The following is a 25,541-nucleotide window of genomic DNA, read 5'->3' as shown; positions in this document are numbered from 1 at the left end:
CACACACACACACACGTTCCCTCAGACGGCTTTGAAGAACAAAGATTGTTCCAGAGGAGATGTGCTGAGCAGGTCTCCTATCACACACTCACACTCTCCTCTGTGTTCAAGAGGACAGGTCCGGGTCCAAAAACCTCTCAGTAAGATATGGTACATCCTCTGATCATTTGCACACTTTTTGTCTGGCTGTCTTTACTCTATTGACACCATGGTTGGGATCAATTTTATATTTTCTCTCTCGTTGTCTCTCTGTCTTTCTATCTCTCTCTTCTACCACTTCTTTCTCTCCCTCGTCCCTCTTCTCCTCCTCTAATGTCCTTCTCCTCCCTCCTCCACCTCTTTTTCCCTGCCTCTCTCTCTCCCTCCCTGTCTTCCTCTCTTTCCTCATTCCTCTTCCCTCCCTCCCTCCCTCTTCTTTCTCCTCTCTCCTCTCCCTCCCTCCCTCCCCCTTCTCTCCGGAGCAGTGTCCCAGGTGGAGGCTCTGAAGGAGGAGAACGACTCTCTGCGCTGCCAGCTGGACGCCTACAGGAACGAGGTGGAGCTGCTGAAACAGGAACAGGGCAAGAACCAGCCAATCAGGAGCGAAGAGGACAGCACACACTCCCAACAGCTCAGCTTCCTACAGCAGGCTCTGCAGGGCATGCAGAAGGTAGCACAGACGCCCTCTCACGTATGGATCACAACAAAACTGTCACAGAGAAAAGTATTCTATGAATTCTGTGTGTGTACAAGGCTTTCCCTACTTGGTGTCTGTAGCAAAGACATAGCTGAGATGATGTTAGCACATGAGGCTAGTGGTCCTCTATGGCAGCAGCATCAGGGTTAGCATCAGAAGCTGCCGTTCCTGGCTGACCTGCTTGCCTGGCGTCTGTCTGCAGCAACTGTTGAACATGAGGGAGGAGCTGAAGCAGAGGGAGGCGGAGCTGGAGAAGAGCCTGGAGGACAAACAGCTGCTGGACACTCAGGTCCAGAGTCTGAAGGAAGCAGTGCAGAACCTGCAGACGACACACCCTCTGCAGGTCAGTAGCACACACACTCACTCACATACACACATTCTTACACAGCCATACACACACTAACACCGTCTATTTGGGACTGAGGAAGAGGAAGATGAGGATGAAGGCTCTCAGTCTAGAGAGAACTCTGTGTGTGTCCTGGAAATCACTGGCGAGACTCTCCGGGTTTGAATTGGAATCACCCTATCTGATTTGTGCTGTAATTAGAATGAAATTAGTTTAAAATGAGTTTCAAGAACATTGTGGACATAATTCATCAGATACTGCAGCCCAGACTGGGGCAGACTTTTATTATACTATCAAGTTTCTTTGGAAAATCATTTAAAAATAATTTGTTCCTGATTCCACTCACACTCCCACATTCTGTGGTAGAGATAACAGGTCAATAAAAATGTCACAGAAAGAAAAAGGTGAGTTAAGATACAATATTAGAGCGGGTCATGCTCATCATGCTGTACCAGTCTTTACCAGTCAGAATGTATCCCTACCCTGCCACTATACTACCCCCCTTCCTCTCCCATCTCCCTCTCTCTCCATCTCTCCCTCTCTCTCACCCTCCCTTTTCTGCCTATCCCTCTGTCTCAACCTCCCTCTCTCACCCTCCCTCTCTCTGCCTACCCCTCTCTCACCCTCCCTCTCTCACCTTCCCTCTCTCTGCCTATTCCTCTCTCACCCTCCCTCTCTCTGCCTATCCCTCTCTCACACTCCCTCTCTCACCCTCCCTCTCTCTGCCTATCCCTCTCTCACCCTCCCTCTCTCCTTCCCTCCCTCTTCTCCTCAGCTGGTACTGAGGTCTAGAGGTCCATTCTCCCTGTGAGCCATGCCCCCTGCTGCTGGTCTGGACTCTAATGAAGACTAGTGGAGCTGCTGAGAGGCTAGCTAGGATGCTACACCCCAGGCTACATCCATGCAGTTAGCCTCACACTCTCTACACCAGCCTTGAGCGCTGCTTTACCCGCTGGCTATAGAAGGCAGCACTACCAGGATTCACTCAAGCAGGTTCACTGTAAACACACATTTTAGACCAGCATGTTGACTCTCACAGGCAGTAGGCGAGATATAAGGATCATTTAATGAGCCTTACACAGCCCAGGAATATAATTGTATTTTACCATCAAGTTGCAGAGGAGTTTGGTGTTACTTGTGGTTACTTGGGCTCAGTCTGATAATGATTCAAGAAAGGGTTAACAGGAACAGCAGCTTCTGGTTCAGTCAACAAATTAATTGGATCAAGATAATACTAACATGAAGCAGTCAAATGAAGCATGCTCCACATTTGCTAGTTTTCCGGTCTGTGCAGCGATACACCTGCTTGGCTGGTCGTGGGCGGGGAGCGGCGTTGATAGAGTTTGTGAAGGTGCATCCAGACCTGCTGACTGGATTATTAATTCACCTCAGAGAGAGTGACAGAGTTGTCAATATCAGGTTTAATGGTGATGCCGTTGATTAGAATGTCACTTGGCTGTGAAATGTGTCACCTCATCAGTGATTCATGGGAAATATGGTAATTAAAGCCATACATAGGCATGTGGATAAATCACTGTCGACAGTCTTATTGATAGAACAAAGTAAAATCGATTGGCAGATTGCCTTTTCTCTGTAAATTTGTTTGTGTGTGTGCATGTGTGTGTGTGTGTGTGTGTACATGTGTGTGTGTGTGTGTGTGTGTGTGTGTGCATGTGTTCTGTGGGATGTGGACCCCCCCCCCGTCCCCCCATTGTCCTGGATGTCACCACAACTTCCCTAGGTATTATCTCAGCTCAGCTCATTAATGCAGAACAACATTCATCACACTCCATTCTCCCCTACACCTCTGCCTCTACAACCACTCTAGCAGCCTGTCGACACAACACCAGTCCATGGCCCTGACTCTCTACATCCAGTGTCAAGCTGTCTGCTGTGTGGGGTTCACTTGCTAACAAACCGGTACATATCATTCATTACACTGGAGAAGGTGTATTGCACAATCACTGTCAAAACGGTAAGAATATTTGGTGGAAACGGACATCTTGATTTGACAGCCAATTATTTTTGTCTTGTGCAAAGAAAGAGAAAGGGAGAGGGAGAGAGAGAGACAGAGAGAGAGAGAGAGAGAGAGACAAGATGCCTTTCTAACGGTGCCTTGTCATCCAAAACATCCTTTAATGTCCGTCACCTTTTTGCCTTTTTTTAACTCCTTTTTTTTGTAAGCGGCTCCACAGCCCGCAGGAAAGTGGTGTGTGTATGTTTGTGTGCGTGGGTCTGGATGCATTAGGGTGTGACATGTTTCTTATTGACGGCTCCTCTCATGTTTCTAATTGACTGTAGCTGGAGACGTCAGAGAGAGACGACAGAGGGAGCGAGGAGAGTGCTAATCAAACCAGTGTAAGTGGAAATGGTCTGTGGCCTCCCCATCCTTCTGTTTGGAGTGGCTCTCTGGCTCTCTCTCTCCCCTCTTCCTGTCTAACTCTCACTCATGCTCACTCTCCTCTTTACCCGATTCCGTCACTTTCCTGCTCTCATTCTCTTCACTCATCTCTCTCTTTCCATTGTCTCCGTACCCTCCCCTCCTTTTCTCCACATTCCCCCTTTCTCATCCCCTCCTCCTCTCATCCCCTCCTCCTCTCCTCTAACCTCTTCCAGTGACATGACAGATCATTACAGGCCAACCCAGAACAGGGGACTTTATTTGTCGCAGGATAAATCACCCTGACACAAAGAGGTTAAGAAATCAAGCCCCCCCCCCCCCCCACACACACACACACAGTAATGAGTTGGGAGTGTTATCTTGGGAGAAACCGTACAGGCGAGGGCTTTACCAGGGCAGCGCCCACACACTCAGCGAGAGAGTGAGCAGAAAAACACACATCCTGTCGACCACCCCACATCCATCCTCTCTGTCGGTCTACAGTCAACAACAGCTTGCTCATTAGGATTACCAACACCTTCGCTCCTCCTTCTCTCTCTTCTCTCCTCTGTTTGAATTCTATCCCTGCCCTACCATTTGTGAATTATCTCTCTTTTTATCTCTTGCTTCTCTCTCTCTCTCTTGCGTTTTTAGTGCACCCTTGTCTATGTCATCTGTACCTCTGATGTGAAAGTTCATATTCAAACGATTATTCAAACGATTATTCAAACGGTTATTCCAGTCATTCATGTCTCTGATCTTGTTCTTTGTTTTGGATCAAACAGCTTCAACTCAAAGTCAGCAGTATTGATGTATTTGTGCCCATGTGTGATGTGCATGTTGCTTGACATTGAAGTGATATTTTGTTTGTGTGTGGATGGGTTTGCATGTGTTTGTTATGTATGTATGTATGTATGTATGTATGTATGTATGTATGTATGTATGTATGTATGTATGTATGTATGTATGTATGTATGTATGTACCTGCGATATGTGTGTGCATGTGTGCAGGATTCCCCAGTGCCGTCGGTGGTGTCCTGCAGTCAGGAGAAGGAGGGTGCACCAGAAAGGAGCCTGTCCAGTCCTGTCCAGTCTGAGAGAGAGGCCCTGCTAGTTGGTACGTCCACACCACTCCACTCACAGATTAGTATAGGACATTGTGTACAGAAAAGAGCAAGATTAATATTGTGTTCATTTAGTGCAGCCTTTCTCTACCCTGGTCCGCAAAGGACCCCCCCTGCCTTGCATGTTTGAGATGTTTCCCTCTTCCAATACACCAAATGAATGAATATGCCGTTATCAGGCATCTGCTGAGCTTGAACACAACCCATTCCTTTGAATCAGGTGTAGGGGAGCAGGGAAACATCTAGAACATGCAGGGCAGGAGGTCCCTGATGGGCAGGGAAACATCTAGAACATGCAGGGCAGGAGGTCCCTGAGGAGCAGGGTTGAGAACGGCTGATTTAGCAGATGTTTTTATCCAAAGCAGTCAAATCCTCGACCACTGAGCTATACCTACCCGAAAAATGAAGGCCCTGGATTCAGTGTACAATAATATATATTATTTTTGTAGAGCTGTTTTCAATCTTTGGACACACCTCTGCAGAAAAAATAAATTACATGAAACAAAGGAAAAGACAAAGTAAAAACAAACAAACTTGTGGATCCACAAATGTTTGAGACTTTCTGATGAAAGGAGATGCCAAATGGCAGCATTCAGGCTAGCATTTGTGTGTGCTTGTTAGCCAGTTTTTGTTCACGTCTGCTGCCTCCATCGCAAAGAATGGACTGGATGCGTCCTCTGTCTCTCTCAGCAGAGTAAGCGTGAGATTGGCCCACAGATAGTTAGGTAACCAATGGGCCGCTGAGCCTGTGACCGCCCACGTCTGGTGGCTCAGTGAAGAAGAGTCTGGCCCAGAGGATTCTGGGAATTAGTTCTGTCAGAACCACTCGGTGTGATGTGCTGTCTGAAGCTGTGCTCAAGTGAGCACAACAGAAGTTAAAAAAGGACTTTGTTTCCAAAAGGAACAAATTTAGCCAGGAAACCAAGGGTCACTTTTGTGTCTCCCTTTTGTCTCTTACGCTGCAAAACGTATACAGATAGGGTTGGAATTGAACAGAACACAGGGAAAACAGATGACTTATCTTTAGGCTCTTCCTAAAATGTAAGGTTACAAAATCAAAAAGATATAACAATGTGTTTTGAAGGAAATACAATTGGAGAATTCTTCCTTTTGATCTCAATTATACTCAAACACAGACACGCACACAAACTCACACATAAAGACACACAATTCACGCACACACACAATCATGTGTCTGATCAAAGGCTCAAGAGTTCTTCTTCTGAAGTTTCACCTGGCTTATTTCACCCCTCTAAGGTCTCATTTAGTAGTGTGTGTACATGTGTCTGTGTGTGTGTTCTGGGCACCTCCTGAGGCTCAGAGAGCGGTTGTTGTCCAGAGGTAGAGGATTATAAAGGCTGGGCCATCATATCAGAGAGTTGCTAGCAGATGGGGTTGTTGGGTTGGATGAAAGCCCATGGTACTCTAAAGGGAGAGCTGGAATGTAGAGAACAGCATCAAAGCAGTCATTAAACACTCCTCTTCATCTGGAGCCTTCAAACACAAGAGTCATCCACACAACGGTGATTGCTTTTGGGACGACGACACTCGAAGCGTTCAGACACGTTTCCATATCAGTCTGAGGAGTTCTCCAGAGCGGTGGTCTCCTGGATCTCTTGTTGGGGTCTGTCTTTCACGGTGGAGATGGGGGACTGACAGTCAGAGTGAGACCAGTTCTCAAGAGCTGCACGACACTCTCATAGACCGTTTAGGGTTATAACTCTCTGTCTCTCTATCTGTCTTTCTCCATCTCCCTCCATCTCTCGCTCACCCATTGTTATCACTCTGTCTCTCTATCTGTCTTTCTCTATCTCTCTCTCTCTTTCTCTCTTTTTCTCTCCAGGGATCATCTCAACGTTCCTCCATGTCCACCCGTTTGGAGCCAGCATCGAGTACATCTGCTCCTACTTACAGCGTCTGGACACCAAGGTAGACCTGGCACAAACACACGCAACCACACACACACATGGATGAATACACACACGCACAGACTGACATCCCACACCCTGTCAGGCCAGACACTAAGCTAGGAGGTAGCCCCCCACAGGGCTGACATATGGGTCTGATGTATGCCAGAGTCCCACTCTGGAGCTCCCTGCTCAGGCTGGGCCTGCTGGCACCGGCAGGGTCCCTTGGTGCAGATTGAATCACTGTTTATTCAGACACATAGCAGACCTGCTCATGGACCTATCTGTCGCTAGCTCAGCCACCCAGCTCCATCAGTTTCCCTGCCATATTAATGACTGCAGGATCTCTCACTGTCCACCGCCACAGTTGAGGGAGGGTGTCAATCTGATTTCCCCTGGCACTCAGAGACGTGTTTGAGCTGGATTTTTCAGCCTTGCCAGATAGGTTTCATTTATTGCGAAGCTTTGCTAAAACACCCATCTCTTCTGCCCCTTGAGGGGCCTCTGCCAGTTTCCTTCTGGAGGCTTCCAGAGCTGCTCCCTCAGATAATCCTGTACCATCTCACTGCCTCACAAACTGAGGCCCATAGATGAGACAGAATGAGACCCCTCTCTCTGGCCCCCTCATAACCAGGAGGACAAGTACAGAGTAATTCTGAGACGGTATTCTTTTTCCAGATAATTGAGACCTCTCTTTGCTTGCCAAAACCTGTCTGCATGCGCACGCGCATGCATTCACACAAACGCATGCACATAAAGCTTTCCTGTTGTTGCTGTGTGTTGCAGATCCACCCTCCAGAGGTGGAGGCTCTGCTGTCTCGGCTGCCCTGCACCTTCAGACAGGAGCTGACGGGGGTGGGGGCCAGCCTGGAGAAACGCTGGAGCTTCTGTGGCTTCCAGGGCATCAACAGCACATAAAGCTGCTGGGGACGTCTCAGGAACACGGTGGACGGAGCAGACCCTGAGAGGACAGGGGGTGGGGGAGGACGGGGACATACGGGACACACGGGACCTGCGTGACACAGAGGGAGGGGCAGAGAGGCCAGTGATTCTGTTTTGCTGACAAGCTCCAGCTCATGAAGCGCTGATCTGAGCCTGCCTCTGCAGAGCCCCGTGGGAAACTCCAGCCCTCTGGAGGAGTTCCTGAAGACGGCCGCCATCCCGAAGGAGCCCTGGGATTGGCTGCTCCTCTGCTAGGAGGGCGGGACGTTCCATTTTTCTGAGTCATTCATTGGCCAAGTCTGCTATCACTCTTTTTTACATAAGGAGGTTATCAGGGTCAATGGAACACTTTAAATCTCCAACCCCTCTCTTACCTCTGAAAGTATTCTTGTTTTTGGTCCCTTGTTTGTAAAGTACTACATGGAAAATTAATATATTTCTATATATATATATACAGTATGTATAGGTTGTGAAATAACAAGGCAAAGTTGTTGCTTGCTGTGGCAGACACATTATGATTTCAGGTCCCATGTACTGAAACTCAATCATAAGGGTCTCATCTAGATGAGGGTTCAGCTGTTCTGTAAGTATTCTGTGCCACATTGACTCATCATTATCTGTGTTCAATGGAGTAGAACATGCCAAACGTTGCAGATCCAGACCCAGAAAGGCTATTCTAATCTGTTCTATTGGAGGTTCATTACAACCGAGAAAACACTCTAGTAATTACAGGGAGGATGTTCCAGGGTGAGTAGCAGGCACATTATGATAGGAAGGGACTTCTAGAAAGATGTTCTAAAATCAGTTTTGGGATGTTTTTCTCACAAGGCTTTCACATGGTGCCTCCCTAGTCTTGTCCATTACTGGGGACTACTCTTGTTTATAATTTTTGGGGGTCTTTTATGGATCTTTTTTGTACATCTGAAATACCATACTTGATCATTTATTTTGAGTCTCATCAACTTCTACTGCTGCTCTTATTCTGTGTATCATTCTTTCCTGTTATTCACACTGTATGTGAGTTTAACATCCATTCACTGTCCACAATTTGAGAGGCATTTCTAGAGACGTCCACTGATTCCCAGTGCCCTACACAGAGAGCTACAGATTGAACAGGTTCCAGGTAGGTGAACCTACTGAACAAACATTATTCAATATTAAATAACTTCAAACATACTGCAGTAATCACAGCACAGGGAGTTGTGCTGGCGCTGGTGTGATTGCGGTGTACTGAGGCATCACACACACAGATGGGGGCTGCAAGTTGCAGTGGAAATGGAATCCTAGCTCTGTTTGTGGGCACACCTGCTGACAATTAGTTTACCAAGCACAGGTTGGAATTGTTTGCTGCAATCAAAGTAACCCAAAGAGGGAGCTAGCTGTGATATTCTGATGGCCTAAGTAACACAAATATCTGATGAAATTTCATTTGAATCCATTGGTTCTGCTTCTGGCTGTTGAGGGTGTCTGTTTTCATTTTTAATGTTGGCACAAAATACATGGATTTGAAAGAGAAGTGTTTAATAAAGGTGGCTTATTTTTCTAGAACGTCCCATGCATTGGTTTTTGGAGAAAGAATGGGTTCCCCAGCTATGGTGAATATAAAAGTGTGTTTGTAAATGATTATATTGCCCTCTACTGGAGGGATAACAGTGGATAACTTTTCTCTAAACAGCTTCACATTGGACAAGTCAGCCAAGAGGCCCTTCCATATCAAAGGGTTTTATCCATGGTCAAAACTCACATCATGTTTCTGTAATGCAGTTAATACTCAGGTTTACTTTGGGTTTAGTCTTTACCTTACAGTCTTAGACATTAACAAAAGAACATTGACTATTATATCAATGCTTCTGTTGCTATTTTAATACATGGAACAGCCAGGACAGTTTACATGACTACTGAGTGCAGAACAGACACATTTTTAAAATGCCAAACCAGACCTAATGCATGGCGAACACATTTGACCAAAGTATTAAAAAAAATGATAAACCAAACAATTCCATAATTTGGAGTTGCTGTCTAACTAAAAACTCAAGTGTAACAATTATATTTATATTTGACACAGATGTAGGAAGGAAAAGAACAGTCACTTTCTGTGTCTGTGTATTAAATATGACAGGGAACAAAATACTATGTGAATATGTTAAATGTTAAATACAAGCACCCGCATTTATATTGTGAATGTACAGTATTCAAATCAACAGAGCAGACATAAGGGATAATAATGTGGTCCATCCTGAGATTCCCACTTCCAACAAATCTCAGTGCCCACCCTGACCCCCTCTTGACTAATGTAGTTCTAGTGCATTTTAACACGTCATCAGAGAATAAACTGATTTGGTTGTTGGTGCCCTTGTGTATCTGTCTTTGCAGGTTTGTCCTTCTCTACATGTGCTGAGCATCCATGATGTCAAGATACTTGGCCTCGATTATCTTTGGCAGCAGGTTGTTTCTGTGGAGGACAAACAATGTTCTGTTTCAAAAAAAGAGGATCAATACAGCATTGCGCTGGACCTTGTACTGACAACGTTTCCACTATGTATTTATTTCTACCAACACCAAGCAGAACATCCAAGAAGAGCCCATCCCGTCTGTGTGTCCGTGTGTGCCTCCTCCGCCCCCTGGTGGCGAGGAGGACCTACCTGATGGGGATGAGCAGGATCATGAGCAGAGGGAAGACCATCTTCATGTAGGGTAGAGGGTACATCCCAAAGGCACACAGGACAGTCAGCTGGATCATCTGCAACCCGGTGAAGTAGTGCACCTTCCTCTGGGGCACCTGGCGGATGTAGTGGGTAGGGGGGTAGGATGTCTGAGGGACAGAGGGAGCGATGAAGAGATAGATGGAGAAAGAGACAGACAGAGATGGAGGACAGAGAGAGAAAGAGGGGGAGAAGGGTAAATAGCGAGAGAAAGAGAGAGAGGTACCATAAGCAAAAGTATTCTACAATATACTCAGTTGAAAACAACGTTCCGGTAGCGAGGTACCTTTCCTGTACGTAAATCCTTAGAGTAGTCTTTAGCTGTCATATTGTCTCACCTGTTCCTTTAGGAGCAGGGCCATACGGTCAAACATCTGGTTTCCATCTAAGGAGGTGGCAGCGATGTAGAGGAACAAACCGTAGAGGACTGGTTTGGGGATCCACTGCAGGGGAATGGGCAGCATGAACACTGACAGGCCAATCAGGATGTTGGCGATCAGAGAAGTGAGGCGAGTCTCCTTCACGCTCACAATGCTGCAGGCCCAGACAGAGACAGTCACTTTTCTTTTTAGATGGACTGAAGCAAATAACTGCATTCATGTGTGTGAAGAAATCAGGTTGTTTCGTGGTGTACTCACGTTTCGTAGAGGTGTCCGTTCTCTACATGCTGCTCTACTTTGGCGAGCTGTCGGGCGTGGAGAGAGGAGTGTGGGAAGGCGGCATGCATCCATGGCAACCCCAGGCAGGACATGAGGATGTTGATGAAACCTGTCAACATCAGGTCCCAGTGTAACGTTGTTCCCTTCAGCAACCTGAAGGCAAAGACACACACACACATGAGCACACGCACACATTTATACACACATTCAAAAACATGTACACAAATATACACACCCATACAAAATTGTGCACACAAACAGACAAAGACACAGGTTATAATTACTTGTTGTGCCTCTAGCACGCTCAGAACTACAACCAGTAATAATCTGTAACTTGGGGAAAACTGGGTGAAACCTCGAACATCGCTCCCACACTTCTACTCAACATTCAAATTCCACTAGCATATCTATGAGTAATCCCGACCCGAAATGTGGGTGGGCTTGAGGGTGCGCGAGTGCCTTACTTGTGTTCAGGTACGTGGGTGAGAGAGATGACGATGTTCTGGTCGATGAAGATGAGCAGGGCCAGGAGGAAGCCCAGGCCCGCAGCGCTGAGCGTGTTCCAGCCTGTCAGCTTGTCGAAGGGGGCGAAGTTGAACACGGGGCCGTTGTGGACATTGAACACAGGAACTGTAGTAGAGGTCGTTAGTATCCATAGGCATGCCTTCATTTTAGTCGTGATTATTCCTCACCATCAACGTCATGTCTAAGGCTTTGACAAATATGTTCTTACGTTCTATGTCGAGGAACAGGTAGGAGCCGATGAAGGAGCAAACTAGTACAGCGATGGGCAGGGCGCAGTCCGACACCACCTCTCTCACTTTGCTATTCAGATAGGGGCTGTGAGCAGGAAACCACCGGAGGAATGTCAACCCAAGCTCATACTATATCTAAACAATTACAGCTCAGAACCACATGGTCTTTGGATAAATATTGAAGTATCTGCTAAATGAATACAGGACATTGTGGCAGACAATGTTGGGCAACCTACCTCCTCTTAATGAGGTAGAGGGCGTACCCCAGCCACAGAGTCCCCAGCATGAGCAGGAGACAGAGAACAGGCCTCTCTCTGGTACACAGCACCAGGGTCTTAGGCAGGAACAAAGACACATGCTCTACCAGGGGCCCCGTTCCATTACCAAGCAAGGGCCCCGTTCCATTACCAGCGTGAGCAGCCTTCTCGAGCAGCTCCTGGATCTGCTGAAGCACTGCTGTGCTGTTGACTGTAGCCAGAGTAGGATTGTGGTAGAAGTGCTTAAAGACTTGAAGTGAGGAGGAAGGGATGGGGGTGGGGCGTTGAGAAGGAAAACAAATGTGGAGTTAGTTAAAATACGTTTGTAATTAGACCAAGGTTGAAGGACGCACTCTCCCTCCCACATAGCCTTGACATACTTAAGGAATACCCTCCAGTTGTAAACAGAGCTGAGGAACATTATAAGGGTGTCAGGTCCCTCAGTGCCCCAAGGAGAGCCTGTTTGATGGCAGCTGTTGCGCTGCTGTAAAGACTTTATGATGGATATTCGCTAGCTGCACTTACCAAGACATTTGACAGGCAGCTAGTTTAAACATTCCCCTGATTTAAACTCAGATGGTACACTGGAAGAAGCATAGCTCGGAATGCAATGTAGTGTAAATGTAATCCACCTCCACCGCTCAACTCACTTTTGACAGTTCCTTTCACGGCATCCCCGACAAAAGCTATGGATATGAACAGCGCAATGACTTCCTCTGTGGAACTAGCAGGAAAAGAAACACAGTGAGCGTGTTGTGATCATTCCTGCTTTATCAGGACATTGTCCGCCTCAGACAAAGACAAAACAGGGAAACTCAAGGTGAATACAATGATTACTAAAACATACACTGAGAGTCGAAACAGGCAAGTTTTAAACATTTAGTCGGGTTACATTGAAGACAGTCACAGACTTAAATATTAAAATGTTATAGTATAGAATCCCTAAAAGCATAATATTATAGTATTACATTGAATATCCAACATTACTGGCACACCAGAACTGGACTTGTTCATGTTGACATGCTTGTTTTGCATGTACCACAGTATGGTGTCTCATATTGTGATCTTTACAAATAGTGTGTGTTTCAGTGTGAGTGGATGGTGTTCCACTGACCGTTTGAATAGCTTCATCAGCAGACTGACATTGAAGATACCACCCAGGATGAGGAAGAGGCTGTTCCACAGGCCAATGCAGGCGTAGAACGCTGGGAAGTCCAGATCATATTCATCGCAGATTCCTCTGACCACTGCAGCACACCACACACACACACACACAAAAACCACATTAGCAAAAACCACATCATCCTCATAAACACATGCATGAACACATTTTCAGAAATGTGGAAACCTTTCTTTAAAATGTCTTATCATGGCTGTTTTACATACCGCTAATGAAGATGGCCAGGGGTGCAGTGGTCAGGGGGATGACTAGAGGAGCGCCAGCAAACAGAGAGTAGATGACTCCTCCAATGCTCTGGCCAACGATGGTCTTCTGGACATCTGTCCCGAAAACGCAATTGGTTAGTTTTCCATGTCACCAGATAGGAAATGACCGGCTAGAAATGTTCATAGAAATGTTTGATACCTATCTCTCCCCTTGTGCTCTCATCATTCAGAGAACCAAAGGCTATGGCAGGAAGTAGAATGGCAATGTACAGAAAGATGGCGGTGGTGGTGTACTTCAACAGGGAGCGGTCTTTCCCAACAATACCTGTAGGAAACAATCAGATTATCACTTTATATTACTAAGACGTAGAATGTGACATCACTGAAGTAGCAGCTGAACATTGAAAAGGTATGTATTGCACCTATGGGCACATTTACTTTTGATAACATCATTCGAGAATGGTTTAACGTACCGTCTGTGAAGTCTGAGGGGTAGAGGGGGAGTCTTCGACGGAGATCCTCATAGATTCCCTTGCCGGCTTTAAAGAAGTCTAGGCACTGGAGAGTTACAGGCAGGCGTTAGTCTAAACGACAGGTATGTATGCTGGTCAGATGGAGAGAGGCTTTGAAGAACCACAGTGGATTCAACCGGGAGCCCCAACACATACTTTCCGAAAAATCCCTATGTTCAGGATGGCTGCCTGGTTGTACAATGTTCAAGATTAAAGCATGTTTCTGTTGTGTAATTACAACGTTATATAATATTTCCAATAGCATTGTCCTTCCTTTTCTGGGCAAGAGTTTTAGTGTTGTTTTGGTGTTTCCACTTACTAAGCTGAGATGTTTCCCTGTAATTAAATACTTGTATCATCTTAAGAGCCCGCATGCTGTTAGGCTGCCAGGCAACTACAGCAGTCTTGGCCAACAATTTTTATCTGAAGTCCAGCTGCTCCTCATTGTCTTATAGTGGGCAATAGAATCAGGCTGAAGTCACGTTTCTCAGTGGAGCTTTTCTTTATATGTCTTGATGGAACAGGATCTGAGAGGGTGATCTTTACATGTGGAGAAACACCTTCAGAGAAACTTGGTCCCCCAAAAATACAGCCCGTGATTTAGTCATTACTGTGACAAAAGCACAATTTCTGAAACAATTAAACATTTGTAATATACATGCGTATTTAGCTATGTTAGCCAACATTGCTTGTTGATAATGATACCTGAAGAGGTTTGTTGCTCCCCGTGTCTGCATCCTGGATGGCTGGTTTCTCACAGGCGATGGAGAGTTGATGCCTCTGGTACACCAGTTCCTGTTTGAAGTCCTCCTGGGTCTTGGTCTGCAGAAGCTTCTCTCTGAAGGAGATGTCTGAGAACATGGTGGCGAACGTCCTTCCCAGCTCAATGGCTGTTTTTGTGCTTTTCTGCAACAACAAAAAAGGTAAAATGATTAGGTTATTTTAAAGTGTTTGATGGATGTTTAGGTATAATTCTGGGAGATCTTTGGTTTTGGGACTGGTAACCCATGGTAATACATCTGGTTGGTCAGAGGAGGACGTCAGGGCTCACCGTTCTGGGTGGAGTGAGGATGAGGATGACGTAGCGAGCCTCACGGCAGGTCACCCCCCAGTTCTGTGGGCGTTCCAGACGGGCGATGCACACCTGACGCCTCTGGAGGCTGCGCACGTTGGAGCTGGACAGACAGACAGGCAGGTTGTCAGGCAAGCAGACATACAGCCAGCCAGACAAGAAGGTAGTGGGGCAGACAGACAGACAGATGAACAGACAGGGTCAAACTATTTGGGTATAAAGAATCAAGGAAATTACAGTATTGTGTAAGTTATAGGCGACCCTCGATTGCCACATTGAGCCAGTTACTTACAGGATACAGAGCCATGACTGCTGGTATCGGACACCCGTAGCAGTAGCGCTCACTCCCTGTATGGTCTCTGTCAACAGGTGGACTGTAGGGGAGGGGAGATGGAATAGGGAGAAGATGTACATATATACACAAACCCTCCAAATATACAGACCCTATCTACATCTATACAGATTATATTTGTATACAGATCCTGTCTATATCTATGCTGATTCTGTCCACATGCAGATCCAATCTATACATCCATACAGATCCTATCAATATCTATGCAGAAAGTAAACTGGACCCAAACAAGACCAGATGAACTATGTTCCTGGTTATCAGTGTGAACCTGCAGCTCCTCACTGCTCACCATTGACCTCCTTCCCCCCAGCGTCTGCAAACAGCGATCTCATGACCTCATCCATGTCACAGCTTACGTGCTCCTCCTCCGTTACACGGCTCAGCATGTGCCTCAGAACCTCGTCAAGTGTGGCTGCCCTCTCGTCCAATAGGATGCTGGCCTGGGCCAGGAAGTCGTCCAGGTCTCTATGGGCACGGACTTCCTCCTGGAAGTTCATGGGCTTCACATACTGAGGGAAATAGAGATGCTGTTGTCAGTGGGGAGAATATAACTTACTGTGCACCTGTTATTCACTCAGTTGAAAGTATAACTTTCTTAAACATAATGGGATGAACTTTGGCTGAACTTCAGATAAAGTAGCGAAAGTGAAGTCCATTTCGTTTTTCTGTGGAATTTATGAGGAAGGAAAGTAGCAAAAAGAGAGTTGCTTACTTTTCTTGTTGTGTTCAGGAGCCCAAACCCAGAGCTGTCAGGATCTACAGATGAAATGTTTTGAGTCAGTATTGTTTTGAGATCAGAATGGAAGCTTCACTCATACACTTCACTCTCCTGAGCTCAGCTTTTCATCTCCGTCCAAATCCCCGCAGCCCACTTCTCTTTGGGATCACTATTAATAGGTTGTTCTGAAGGCCAGTGTGGATGATGGAAGTACACACGAGACACTGTCCATGTCCTTGAACTACCAATCTCTGACTCTGGGCTTTGAAAGATAGTTGGCAAGAACTATCTGATTAGACTTACTAACATGAGTCAAAATTTGAGAAATTATATTTACTGTTCTTGCATAAACTATAGGAGTTATGTATTTTGAGTTTTTACTAACTGAATGGAACACACAGACATACAAACACACACTAACCTGAGGGTCCAGTCTGATTCTGACTGTTAACGTTGTGGTCCTTATGAGTTGGAGAGTCTTTCTCCTCAGCGCAGTCTTCCTGCTCCTCAGGTGACAGTTCTGTGGACATACCGGTGGCAGGAGTCAGGGGTCATAATGTTTCCACAAGGTCTCATTTACTCTACAGGAATTCAATACAATTTTGGCCTCAAACTTAACACACTGGACCAGGTTCAACAATATTTACGGTACAAGTTTATCGCCCCACCCTCCAAGCACCTCGCCATCTGTTGAGGACTACACAACACTGAGGCCTTAATAAAGTATCCCACTCAAACCAGACACGCTGCAATATAACAATAGCAGCTCCTCGTAAATTCCTTTATCGTATAGAAGAGAAATATGGCTGCTTGATAGCATGTTTTATGAGGGGAAAAGGAAAAAAGAAAGAAAATCGAGAATGCATCTACAAACAACATTGTTGTCCAATTCAGTAATTAGCTTTTTTTAATTTACAGCTGCGAACGTGATGTATGACTATACGCTCATCGCTCCATCGACTAATCCATCACAACCTCATTATTTACTCTCCATTACCATGTTATAGGGTCGGGTTCAATGGCACATGACATTAAGCATTAGCTTAAGTAACCTCAGTGGACAGAATTATTAGCTTCTCAGTTTTAAACTGTACGATCTCAGAATATCCAGTCTGGTTTTTAACAACAAATCATATACAGATAGTATGTAAAAGCAGGTTTCATTATCTTTGTAAATAAATGTTGATCTACTTAACTTAGAAAATAACGTTTAGGGTCTTAGCATGCTGTTATGAGGCAGTCATGACAGGAAGCAATGTTGAACAGAGGGAATAAAAGGCAATGAAAATGGATCCCATATACTCACCCATCTCTTGGAAAACATATCCATTCTTAGACCTCCCGGTGGCAGGGGCCTCTGTGGAAACATAAGAGTGGGTCCAGAGTCAGTTCTGGAAAGGTGAATAACTGCAGGGGGAATCTTTTCAAATAGTGCTAATAGGACAGAGAGGGCTAGAACCACTCTAAGCTTGAGGTGAAGCGGAAATCAAATTAACACCCAACATCTGAAAGGTAACTGCAGTCCAACTGCCTTCATTATTGTGTTGGAGTTAGGGCTGAATCAGATTCTGAATTTTGTAAGTTGAGGAACCACAAGGCGTGAGGAAGACAGCATCCTTGAGGAGATCTGCAATGACTGTTAGGATGTGCCATTGAAACTAATAGGAAAATTGCAGGTCAAAGACACACATGGATTGAGTTTTCAGTGAAATGGAAACTACAGTAACCAATCCTAGTGTTTGGTTGTGTAGTCAGGTATCTGAGACAGAAACATAGCAGGGGATCTGTCCTTCCCTGGCAGAGAGCGAGTCTTCACGGCCCAGGTTATAACAGGGCTATACCTCAGAGCAGATTAAAGAGAACATTCCCATGCCTCCTCCAATATATAGCCTTTCACCTCGGTGATGGGGAGTCTCACAGCTGGCAACGAGCTCTGTGAGACAAGTGAAGAGAGGGAAAGACAGACCTGCAAACTTAAGTATTTTATTTTTTCGCATAGCGATTGTCATTGGACAACTGAAAGTGTCGGATCTCAAAACTGCATCAGATGCACTGGACGTCAGCAACGCTGAGGCAACTTTTATGCTGTTCACTGCAGTGCTTCTCTCTATTCTATGCCTCACTTATTGGTATTCCTCTGGTATGTGACCTCATTGCATCTCCCTGCCCAGGGAGCCCTCTCCTCAACATGTGCCTGTGGCTTTCCTGTTAGGGGGCTAGCTCACATCCTTTTGCTGATGAGGCTGTCTGGTGGTGATGACATGGATGCAGCTCCAAGTAAAGGCCCAAGCTGTCCTCAAGAGACATGGCAACTGTGAAAGAAAATTCCAGCTGGACTGTGTAGATTTGAAAAGTCGAAGATGGCGGTGTCAATACAATTTATTTAGACTATACAATTACATAAGAATAAACAAAGCACTTTGTGATCAGTCATTACGAAGGGTGTGCAAGTCATAAATCGTTTGCAAGAGTGATAGAGAACTATCACACATGCGCTGCCTTTTATAAACTTTAGATCAGCTGGCATTCTATAAGGTCAATCAATCAATGTAGCAAACTCTGTGATTGGCTAACTCAAGTCAGTGACAGCTTGAAACATACATCTCCATATCAATTGTCTCTCTGTTCTTTGACGTGGCATCTCTCTCCAAACCAGTAGATAGTAAAGCCCTAGGAGCCAAATGGTCAACTGTCCTTTGTGTGGTCACAATGAAACAGGACACAGTCCTTCTCTTGCCAAAGTTCAGAGCAACTACCTCAATAGCCCCTTACACTGACCAGAGGACAAAAGGCCATATAAGATGCTTCACCCATCCCCCAGGGCAAGCTGCCCACAGAGCCATCAGCCCCTCACATTCCTTTGAACTCAATTTAATTATCTTTGCTTCCTGTCTCTTACCATTGAACATAGAAGCTTATAAATTTCATACACATACATCTACGCATATGAACAAGATTTCTACCACATAACTCAGTCTCAATGAACGCCTTGAAATAGTCACTGTCCGGCAGGTCACTATTGTAAACTTTGGAACTTCGGATTGTTTATCTATTTAAGATGTGCCTCACAATAATATGTGTTTATGCGGTAACTGACCTCTGTTGGTATATAAATATGTGGTTTTTAAGTATGTTTAAGTCCTTGCCAGGCTTTTTATGTAGGTAACGTGTTTATTTTCGTTTTCAGGAATTCAGGATTCTGAAGGCAGCGTAGTGGTGAATTTTTGTGGTTTGCATCGTGAATGCAGTTGAATTTACTTCGCTAATGAAGAAAATAAATAGTATTCTTGGGATATGCAATGACTGATCATCAAATCTGCGGGAGAATTTCCTTGACGGCATCAACAGTTTAATTCTTGTCTGTTTTCTCTACCAAACTTTATCCTAGTTTCTGCAAGGCCATAGCCTTGGCTAACATAAAATACACATATTTTGCAGCAATCATCAGCTATTCATCACAACTATTACTCAGAAAAGCAGCATATTAACACAACCACATCATATTGAACACAACCTTTTGACACATTTCTGTACCACTGCTCTGGGCCAATTGTAATGCGAAGCTTCACACACACCATACAAAATGTGCATCATGCATCCTCCTTCACCCCAGAGTATAATGACATGATGGGGCACTGACTGTAGTCTTTTTTCACTGTTAACTAGCAGTATACACCAACCGTTTCTGACTGTGATCCTGCAAGGCATTGATAGATAATCCCCTTGAAGACAGTCTTTCAGAGACAGAACCCTGCTGATGTTCAGTTATAACTGGGTTAAATACACTTTGTAAACCTGAACATGTTGTTTTAATTCAGGGATATTGAGATGTGGACAGTGACAAGGAAAATTCCCCAATTAGTGGTATCACACTCCTTGTATGACAGTTGTAAATTAAATGACCAATGTCATGGTAATTGTATTATCATGCAAATTAAGACTTAATTGAATGTAATGGCCGAGGTTGGAGGGAAAAACCTTGACATTTTCAAGATTATCCAGATGAAAAATGTGGTAATCTACTTAATCCTTTGCTGAGAAAATTCAGCAAGGGCAGGTTAACCCATTATAAGCATTAAACCCTCAAACAGTTCATGGCCCAGAAACAAGCAGAAAAACCAACAGACTCCCGCAATACAAAGAGCATCAGAACAAGGCCTGCCTGTACCCTACTTTTACGTTTTCTTAGCATGGTGTCCCTGCACACCGTATGTACGGTCTGCCCCACACACATACTGCCCACACAACCATCTGGCTGGTAGAGACAGGGAGCTGGGGCTTGAACACTTTGATGGATCAGAAAGGAACAGATTGAGACTTGCAGTTGGTGAGGTGACTAAACCCTGTTGTGATGAACTGTGACATTTTAAATTCACAAATTCAACACTACATTGACTTCTGTATAGAGAAAAGTAGTAAAAAAAAACACTAAGCACTAAATAAATAACAACTCCAAGGAGTTTGAGCTGTTTGGTTTGTTTCTGTGTAATCTCATGTTCTCCTATGGACAGCCAGAGTGACAGTAGCAAACAAAAGGAACACTCTACAAGGATAACAGGCTACCGCCTCGCTATCTCACCAGGCCGGCAAGCGTTCCGTTTACTGCTGAACTGCAAATATTGACCTGTACCCTTTGCTTTCCAACTTTTCAGTTTGCCTGGCAATAAAGCAATCTGTTCGGAATTAATGGTTTTAATACCTAGCTACAGAATGGTAAAATATCAAATCATACCGTGTCCCAGATTGTACAACCTGGCCAGGGCTGTACCCATACCAACAGCTCACACAAAAATGACAGGCATTCTTAAACAACCAGGTTTGTCAGGTTTGTCAAAAACCATTCATATAACTTGTATAACTTGTTGGCCATGCTGGTAACCTTCCACTGCTAGCGACAGAGAAATCATACAAATGGCTGTAGCATGTGCATGTTTGGCACAAGGTGTGTCAGGTTGCATGTGAGGTTGTAGGGGGGAACTTACCAGATGGCACAAAATGGAGGACCCTCTTGGCTTCCATGATCTCAAGGTTTTTCAGGTGTCGTTTTTCAACCCATCATTAAGGTCAAGTTATTCAGGGGTGACCTACTCTGTACTCACTGTTACCCCCAGTCTACACTGGAGTTCCCAGTCAGTCTACCCCGTGAGGTAGGATCACCTCCCAGAAGCTTCCTGGCACATGGGGAAGGGGGAAGAGGGACAGGGGGGAGGAGGCACTGAGAAAAGAGGAAGGGGATAGGCCAGGCTGGGCCTGCCTCTGCCAGGCTGGGCCTGCCTCTGTTGGGTGTGTTCTCCTATTCTACTGTATAGCACTAGAAACCATGCTAGAAACAGTATGGGTCCCGTGACACTTTGTTTGTGTATCTTAATGGACAAAAGTGAATCAAATGTTTCATGAACTGTATGTGCATCATCAGGTATTTGGTTCATGATTATTAAACTAATTGAAAGGTCTTGGATACCAAAGGCTCTGAAGTCTTAACTTAATTTGATGTACAAACATGGACACGATTTGATTACTACTGCAGCATTATGCGGTATCTGATGCATGAGTTCAGGCCATGTTTTATGGCCTGTTTGATTGAAGTCACTTGTTGATGTTCCTTTTTACTATTTATACTGGCATTTGAATGAAGCCATTTTATGTTTTGTTTAGGAATACCTATTTCTCCTCCGCGCTTGAGTGCACCATTAACATCCCACTAATCATTTTAATTTGATGGCAAATAACAGATACTGGCATCAAATTATTGAACTTTTGTGAAAAGGTTTTGCTGAAGTTGATTCTTGGCTGACTGATGTGTTTGTGAAACTTATATTCACAGAAAAGTCCCTCTTTTTGAATAAATCTGTAGGTTCTCTCCATTTAGACTCCATGCATTCCACTGCATTTCCCTCAGCCTGGTGTAATTACTCCTGGCGTACCTGCTTGTTATTTTAGTGGAGGATGCAAGCCTCGTAAAACTATATTGCCTTTTATTTATTGACATCAAAGGCTGTTCTACAACAAACCTTAAGGGCTCTCAGTAAATTTTAATTTCAGGCTGTACAAAGCAGCCTGCTCTCCGGTATATGTGAACAAAATCAAACAGACCCCTTGACAGTAAAGCTGTTTGTGCTCACCTGATTCGAATGAATGGTCGTTAAAACAACCCTTTTAATTGAATCAGGTGTGTTGGAGCAGGGAAACATCTAAAACATGCAGGACAGCGGCCCTCGAGGACCGGAGTTCGACACCCCTGCTCTAGTCCATCCCATGGCTAGTTTGCTCCTGGCCAAAGCCAGAAGGCAAATCTGAGAAGTACTCTGGCAGGTGCACCTGCAGAAGGCCACAGTTTATATTAAAACAACCAGTGGAGTTAAGCAATAAATAATGATCTTTGCGATTTATTAACTTAAACTTTCTGTCACAGGAGTTGTATGTAAAGAACTCCAAATCCAATTAAAAAGCTAAATGAAGTTAAATATAGCTTCAAAGCTTTTTCCTCTCCTTGCATTGCCATTTGTAATGCACTCACAAAGAAAACTGACTTTTTCAAAAGGATATTGAACCAATGATGAAGTGTCTACACAGGAACATATACATTTACGCATTTAGCAGACGCTTTTATCCAAAGCGACTTCGAAAAAAGAGAGCTTTATCATCACCTCCCATGGCTAATCATCACCTCCCATGGCTTCTCCTACCACTGCTACGCTGACGACACGCAGCTGTACCTGTCATTCCCTCCGACCGATCCGGGGATCTCAGCTAGGATTGAGGCCTGCCTCGCAGACATCTCCGCCTGGATGACTGAGCACCATCTCCAGCTGAACCTTGCCAAAACAGAACTTCTCATCATCCCGGCCAAACCCTCCATCTCCCATGACTTCTCAATCACCCTGGGATCTGCGACGGTGACCCCCTCATCCTCTGCCAGGAACCTTGGGGTGACCATGGACAACGAGCTCTCCCTCACGGCCCACATTGCTGCGGTCTCCCGGTCGTGTAGATTCACCCTCTACAACATCCGGAAGATCAGGAGATACCTGTCTGAGCACTCCACCCAGCTGCTTGTCCAAGCACTTGTCCTCTCCAAGTTAGACTACTGCAACTCGCTGCTCGCCGGTCTCCCATCATGCGCAACCCGCCCTCTTCAGAGAATTCAGAACGCAGCGGCCCGTCTGGTCTACAATCTACCCAGACGCTCCCACGTTACCCCGCTCCTCATCTCCCTCCACTGGCTACCCATAACGGCCCGCATCAGATTCAAGACCCTGGTACTGACCTTCCGAGCAGTGAATGGAACTGCGCCCGACTACATCAAGTCTCTCCTGCAGCCTTACACCCCCACCCGCCACCTACGGTCTTCTTCAGACAACCGCCTGGTGGTCCCACCTCTCAAGACCGCCCGGTCCCAGCACAAGCTCTTCTCCTGCCTGGCACCCCAGTGGTGGAATCAACTCCCCACCTCCATCAGAGACACGGACTGTCTCTCCACCTTCAAGAGAAGGCTCAAGACGCACTTGTTCCGGGAGTACAATGGTACTTAGGAATGGTTTGCTGAATCCAACGCTAGTTTCCTCAAGGTTCACAATGACTCTTGCTTAGACTGTTGCTCTTGTTGGTTAGTGGTAGCTGATTTAAACTGTTGTATTCTTCTTTTTTTAGTTAATCCTATTTTTATTGCTTTCCTACAGGTACACCTGCACTTAGAGATCAATGTTGTGTAATTTTAACTTGTTTAACTACATGCTCTTATGGTTTCTTCCCTTAAGCACTATTTTTTGGTTGTCCACAATATGTACTTCTTGTTTTTGACTACCCGCAATGCTGTGGGGCTATCTTGTTGTTATTATCAGTGACCTATGCACTTTGTGAAGCTCTCTCTTGGAAGTCGCTTTGGACAAAAGCGTCTGCTAAATGAATAAATGTAAATGTAAATGTAAGCTTTACAAAAGTGCATAGGTCACTGATCATAACCACGAGTTAGCCCCAAACATTGCGGGTAGCCAAAACATGACGCATACATTGTGACCATATGGGCATGGCACACACCTGCTTCCAGTACGTGTCATCAACACACACAGTGATATTCAACCCTAGGCTGGGCAACATCGAGCTGCATGATTACTGTTTAGTCAAATGAACTGGAGAAGAGGCTGAATTTACTCTCAAACAGCTCCCTCTGATGGTCTTACAGAGAATGGCCATAGAGTGAAACTGATCTGCCTCAAGCTTAACAGGCAAATGGTCCATTCATGACTCCAATTAAAACAGCTTGTCTGCTCATATATTGCATGGCTGCACACAGTACCCTCATTTAACCCAACGTCAGTAACATGGCCCAGAGTTGTTGCTAGGTTTGCTTTAATCCAAGAAAACGAAATTGTGTTAGACTGACAGAACAGTGAAAACAATGCAATTTACATAGATTATTACCACACCAGATTGTCAACAACTGGCAGTGGACCCATGTGAGAAGAGAATGGTTGTCCTTGAACTGAGGCTTTGTGTTTGTTTGGCCTCACACTCAGCCATGCAGTACCTTTCCCTCTAATACTATAGTCATATCAATTGTTTATCCTAGAAATGTTTATCAAACACAAAGCAGTTACATTAATACAACGAATAACTAATTCAAATAGTCTGCGAAGCATATTTTAAAACATATAATATAAAGTAAAATATGAAAAGGTGAAACGCACTGCAAATCAATCATGTAGTATGTCATCATGAACCATTCTTTCAATTTACAATTGTGAAGTGAGAAATAAGTGACTTGGTAGCTATGAATGTCTAACTGAAAGCAGAATAAAGCACTCTCTGAACTTACTTCCTGCCCTCAAGTCAACCATTGAATATTAAGACATTAAGCATAACTCTATGACCTTACCCCCATCATAAGTAAAAGACCAGAAAAGAGATTAGGAAAATTTCAACTAAGTGGTACCAACCAAACAGTTAAACATTAGGTTCTAGCACAGAGCACTGGGAAAAAGGAGACTACCAATCATTTCACCCATCATCATTTATATTTGTGTGTACTTGTGTGTACACACATGTGTAGAGCAATGTATGAAACTTTAATTTGTCTGCTTTAATATTGAATTGATTCAACATTTTAAAAGAGTTTGGAGGTAAGGTTTAAAGGTGCAGGGTATTGAACTTATTGTGCCCGCTGACGCACACTATCCTGCTTCAGGGAAACGCTAACCCGATGATAAGATGAAGTTTACGGCAACTACTCCATACCAGCCTCTTAAAAATCTCATCATAAATTCAACTCACAGCAAACATTTACTAATATATATTGCCAGAGATGACTAAATATCATGCATGTCAGAACTCTTACCTTCAGCGAAGCCCTTGACTTTATCCTGCTCTCTGTCTGCCTTGTCAGTCTTCATCTCAGGCTGAACCTGATCACAACTTGATGATGAGGAGAGTTTTCAAACAGCCCTAGTTGTAAGTTATGGAGTGGAGAGAGCACCGCATGTGGGTAGATGTGTCTGAGAGGCTGTGGGTTACATCAGAGGTTCAGTCAGGCATGGCCTTCAGGTAGAAAGACCAGTGGGAGGGGGGGGGGGGGGTCATTTCAACCAGTCACAGTTGTTTCTGATCTTGCATGCTGGTCATGTCGGTGTGTTTGGGGAGGCTAGGGAGGGGCGAGGTGATTGTGTCATTGTTACCTTTGAATCATTGAAATGTAGCAGGCCCATTGTGGTTATCGCTTCCTGCAAACGTGAAGTCTAACTAAGATTGAATATTGCC

General features: G+C 44.9%; 2 protein-coding genes across 4 annotated transcripts in view; one reads left to right on the top strand and one right to left on the bottom strand.

Moving 5' to 3' along the window:
- The window catches only part of LOC124473691 (ecto-NOX disulfide-thiol exchanger 2-like), an 82,978-nt gene extending 75,524 nt beyond the window's left edge, over positions 1–7,454 (top strand). The window contains 6 exon segments of the mRNA XM_047029357.1: positions 465–649; positions 879–1,019; positions 3,324–3,380; positions 4,414–4,519; positions 6,370–6,455; positions 7,220–7,454. Of these exon segments, the coding sequence (XP_046885313.1) occupies positions 465–649; positions 879–1,019; positions 3,324–3,380; positions 4,414–4,519; positions 6,370–6,455; positions 7,220–7,351 (707 nt within the window). The 3' untranslated portion in view covers positions 7,352–7,454.
- A 1,507-nt stretch (positions 7,455–8,961) lies between these two features.
- LOC124473518 (solute carrier family 4 member 11-like) lies at positions 8,962–25,192 on the bottom strand. 3 transcript variants are annotated; one of them, XM_047029078.1, is made up of 20 exons: positions 25,123–25,192; positions 17,095–17,145; positions 16,210–16,308; positions 15,783–15,826; positions 15,360–15,579; positions 15,011–15,092; positions 14,698–14,821; positions 14,352–14,552; positions 13,608–13,692; positions 13,334–13,459; positions 13,135–13,248; positions 12,863–12,995; positions 12,399–12,472; positions 11,728–11,998; positions 11,470–11,576; positions 11,201–11,366; positions 10,716–10,889; positions 10,416–10,611; positions 10,018–10,187; positions 8,962–9,827 (listed from the first exon to the last, which is right to left on the bottom strand). In XM_047029078.1, the coding sequence occupies exons 1-20, from the start codon at positions 25,175–25,177 to the stop codon at positions 9,761–9,763; spliced, it is 2,559 nt and encodes an 852-aa protein (XP_046885034.1). In that variant the 5' UTR covers positions 25,178–25,192; the 3' UTR covers positions 8,962–9,760. The 3 variants fall into 3 exon arrangements, with proteins under 3 accessions (XP_046885034.1, XP_046885208.1, XP_046885124.1); XM_047029252.1 differs by lacking the exon at positions 25,123–25,192 and adding an exon at positions 20,771–20,986; XM_047029168.1 differs by lacking the exon at positions 25,123–25,192 and adding an exon at positions 20,521–20,617.
- Positions 25,193–25,541: the final 349 nt, after the last annotated feature.

This window comes from Hypomesus transpacificus, chromosome 1 (genome assembly GCF_021917145.1).
Source record: "Hypomesus transpacificus isolate Combined female chromosome 1, fHypTra1, whole genome shotgun sequence".
In the NCBI taxonomy this organism is placed as follows: domain Eukaryota; kingdom Metazoa; phylum Chordata; class Actinopteri; order Osmeriformes; family Osmeridae; genus Hypomesus; species Hypomesus transpacificus.
Note: the sequence above shows the minus strand (reverse complement) of the source record. Positions and strands in the feature narration are given on the sequence as shown.